The sequence below is a fragment of the Triticum dicoccoides genome, chromosome 4B (genome assembly GCF_002162155.2).
Source record: "Triticum dicoccoides isolate Atlit2015 ecotype Zavitan chromosome 4B, WEW_v2.0, whole genome shotgun sequence".
In the NCBI taxonomy this organism is placed as follows: domain Eukaryota; kingdom Viridiplantae; phylum Streptophyta; class Magnoliopsida; order Poales; family Poaceae; genus Triticum; species Triticum dicoccoides.
Genome location: NC_041387.1, coordinates 183,024,183 through 183,028,446, shown reverse-complemented (window position 1 = coordinate 183,028,446; position 4,264 = coordinate 183,024,183). Strand labels below are relative to the sequence as shown.

At 45.0% G+C, this 4,264-nt stretch overlaps 1 protein-coding gene across 1 annotated transcript; it reads left to right on the top strand.

Moving 5' to 3' along the window:
* Window positions 1-408: 408 nt before the first annotated feature.
* On the top strand, window positions 409-3,338 carry LOC119295688 (GDSL esterase/lipase CPRD49-like). The gene is made up of 4 exons (XM_037574134.1): window positions 409-789; window positions 2,103-2,180; window positions 2,328-2,695; window positions 2,792-3,338. Exons 1-4 carry the CDS (start codon window positions 685-687, stop codon window positions 3,003-3,005), a joined length of 765 nt encoding a protein of 254 aa, XP_037430031.1. The 5' UTR covers window positions 409-684; the 3' UTR covers window positions 3,006-3,338.
* The last annotated feature ends 926 nt before the right edge of the window (window positions 3,339-4,264 follow it).

The window sequence follows — 4,264 nt, the reverse complement described above, 5'->3', positions numbered from 1 at the left end:
TGCTGCTGTGTTTCGCAATTGAATGGTGACGAAGCGACGGGCCGGTATGAGGTATGACCTGACATAGATGCATGGCCACGGCCACGGCCACAGCCAGAGCTAGGAGCAAAGTGGTTGGAGAGATGGAGGCGACGAATTGAATGGTCTGCCCACGTACGCACAGTCCTGCGTGCAGTTATTTTCTTTCTTTCTTTCTCCGCGGCAACTGGTCGAAAGCACGCATGGCCATCACGTTAGAGAGGTGGATTAGTAGCAGGAGTTACTATGCACGCACTGCAGTGGTCAGAGTCTTTATGGGATGGGATTATTAGGGAGGACACCAATCACAGTTTTTGGTCCAGGCATGGTGGGCCGTGAGTTTGGTACAATCCACCTACAAATCTCAGCACGCTGCTGCTCCTTTCCTTTCTTCCTTTAATTGGATCCTACTGTTGCTCCACCGGCACTACTAGAACGCTGGTACTCTACTAGTGTGCTCCACTACCACCAGCAGCAGCAGCAGCAGCAGCGCCAGGAGCAAGGGCGGTGGCCAAAAGACAGGAGATAGGGCGAGACTGTGAGAGGGACAGGGCGGGAGGCCTCGACGACCCCTCTCATTGTTTCTTTCCGGCCGTCCAGTGCAGGCAGCGACAAAGCTAGGGCAGATAGATCGAATCAACAGCCGCGCGCCGGCCGCCGGACAAGATGATGGGTCGCCCGGTGTTCGTGCTCTTCGGCTCCTCCATCGTGCAGTACAGCTTCAGCAACGGCGGATGGGGAGCCACCCTCGCCGACGTCTACGCCCGCAAGGTACCACCGCCCCGCCCTCCCCTCCCCTTAATTTTCTCTTCACCCTCCTGTCCTGTTGCCGTGTGATGTGATACCGGCTCCGGCTGTCAAAGATTGCGGCTCACCTCACATCACACTCAAGACTCACTGACCTAACCTAGATGCATGATTATCGGATCACTCGTCATATGCATCTGCAACTACATCCTCCCGTCCAATTTAACTTTATTAATCACGCACTGCCAGTAAAAAAAAAGAATTCCCTAACTCTGACAACCAAAACTTTTAATTTTCGATTCACCATATTAGTGTAAAATTCTAGCAGAGTGCCCCCCTACCATTTACGCGTATATCTGTTGTTCTTGTTGATCTTTTTTTCTTCTCTCGATTGATGTGAGATTTACAGGATTTCTTGATTAATGTGTTCCTTGAATATCACTTGTTATTCATGGATACATAGATCAATTATATTTCGCAAATTTGTACTAACAAACAATATAACTAGTGACAGCGTCCAAAATGCATATAATTTTGGATAGACCAAGCAAACTATTTTGTGCACCTGCCTATGTGATATGTTTGCTTTGTCTCTTTTCAATAGAATATTTCCATCGTTCCTTTTTACACAATACACTGAGCTGGATACTTTTAAGGCAGGGTATGACATCTTTTGAAAAGTGCGCACCACTGGAATACAATATCCCTGCTATATTTTTGTTGTTGTGACTTGCTGTAGGCCTACAATTTTAACCTACATTTTATTTTTCTTGTTCAGGAAACCCGTTAATCACAACATTTAGAATGTATATGAAAATGACGCAAAAGAAAAATGGGAAATGTATAGAGCGAATGACAGTGAATTTTTTCCGGGCGCAACATGCAGCTGGCCGTCAGATCCGACAATAGGCCAAGTGCAGCCACGCGACCGGTCTGCATGCTTGGATCGTATAAAGGCTCTGAATGCGTCGCGCCTCCATGCCAAGGCGCGAAAGCTCGCGCTGAATCGGCATCTAAGAAAAATAGACTGTTCCAATGTTTTGCAAAACACTTTGTGCTATTTTTACAGATTGTGTCTAGTATTGTCAAATATTTAAAACGTTTAGATTAGAGAAAATGCAATAAATATGTGATAATTAAATACTACTTGTGTTTTTTTAACGGAAAATTAAAATACTCGTGTCAATAAGGCATTTTTAAGAAACACTTCTGAAAACAGAGCAGAAGCAGGATCATAGACCAAATCAAAGTATACCAGCTCTTTAATTTGGACACTATCATGAACCAATGCTAACAACAATCCGGTTGACTGATGTATGTGTATTCAACTCGTTCAGGCGGATATTGTTCTCAGAGGATATATTGCATGGAACTCAAGGCGAGCACTTCAAGTCATTACCAAAATTTTCCCCAAGGTCCGATGCTCTCTTCAGACTAGCTAGATAATCCTACATTTTTTGTTTATATCGTCTCTGCTGACTACATAATTCTAACTTGAGCAGTATTTTTTTTTTTGATATAACTTAACTGTTAATTGGCTGCAACTCTTGTTTCTTAATTAGGATTCAGCAGTGCAGCCTAGCTTGGTGGTAGTTTACTTTGGTGGCAATGATTCGATTGCTCCGCACCCTTCCGGGCTTGGACCTCATGTGCCACTTGAGGAGTACATGGACAACATGAGGAAGATAGGAGAGCACCTCAAGAGCCTGTCCGACAAAACTCGTGTGATCTTTCTGAGCTGCCCGCCGCTCAACGAGGAGCTGCTCAAGAAATCAACCAGCACTGCACTGAGCGAGATTGTGCGGACCAACGAAACCTGCCGTCTCTACTCTGAAGCATGTATATCTGTATCGAAAGAGATGGGCATCAAGGTGATCGATCTTTGGAACGCCATGCAGAAACGAGAGGACTGGGCCACAGCATGCTTTACGTGAGTTTGGAATCCATCTTTCTAGCTTGTTCATTCTCTCTTGTTTACAATTATCTGAAGAGAAGAATCAAGTAAGCAATGACTCTTAATTTGTAGGGACGGGCTGCATTTGTCGGAAGAGGGGAGCAATATAGTTGTGGAAGAGATCCTGAGGATCCTCAAGGAGGCGGAGTGGGATCCATGCCTACACTGGAAGGCGATGCCGACCGAGTTTGGGGAGGACTCGCCCTACGACCTTGTCACCTCCAGCGGCAAATCGACCATCAACCCATCCGAGTGGACTTTCCACAGGAAAAGATCATGGGAATGAACGGATCGCCAGGACATGTGTGAGATCGAGCAGCTGCACGTGATATTTTGCGCCGGCGCTCTTCGGTCGCTTTGTGTTATTCATCTGATGGAAGAACGTGATAAGATGTTTCTGAATTGCAAGGGTCCATCGGGTCGTAGAATTAATAATGAACATGTTTGAGTTGAACAAGGTTGAGCTGAGTTGGGTGTGGATGGATCGCTGATGTATACCGGCCTCAAAGATGTAGTGTTCTACGTTTCCTTGTATGAATTGAGCATGCATGATCATCTAGCGACATGTTTGGATCAATGCTGGGATTTCGTGGCAATGGATTTGATTGTATACTTATCAGTTGCCTAGCTGCATCAATCGATGCAAAGGCTGGAGTTATCCTCCTATTTACCAGTTGTGGCCTCTGATTTTCCTTTTTTAACACGAGAAGAACGTATTTTCATTTTGATCGGTTTTTTTTCTTTAGAGAGAAACGGTTAGAATAAATTCGAGGCATACTTTTGATCATCCGAGGACCAAACAATCACACGGGCACGATACCGAGATTTGTTAACGAGATTCACCGATATGGGTCGCCCTGGACGTGGCACATGCCGCCAGCTTCCCCTGCATTCCGATGCTATTATGTTGGCATAAGTTATATTGTGTGTCTACCCCCGCTATATATAAGAGGCCTAGGATACAAGTGTCCTACTTGAACACGACTCTATATCATATCTAAACACAATACTACTACAAGTCCAATTGTAACCTACATTGTACATAATATTCGACACAACTTTAACAAACTCCACCTTAGCAAATATTCTCCACCACCTTGAATTTATCAATGCGTCAAACTTCCATGTACATTGGACTTGAGCTTATCCCATGAGTACCGTTGCTACTCCAAAGACTTCATATGACTTCACCTGCAACTTGTAGTCCCTTCTTTTCTTGACCACAGTCAACACTCGAGCAAAATTAAGTTCCTTGTTACTCTAGTTTATGCTTCCAACTTCCAGAGTATCAGTCCAACGCCATCACACACTGATCACTGACCTGCATGAAAATGAACAACTTACATATTGGGCGTCACACATAAGAGTTACCTGAACTCAACATCATCGCTCCTTTTTTGACTGTCTGTCTGAAACTTGAAGGAATTTCACCGTTGTTTGTAGTCATCCCGAGTCAAATTCACAGTTGTCTCACCACATGTGTGACCACCAGAGCCCTGGCCCGTCTCCATGTCCCATGCATACCTCACGCCTCGCCGCTATTAC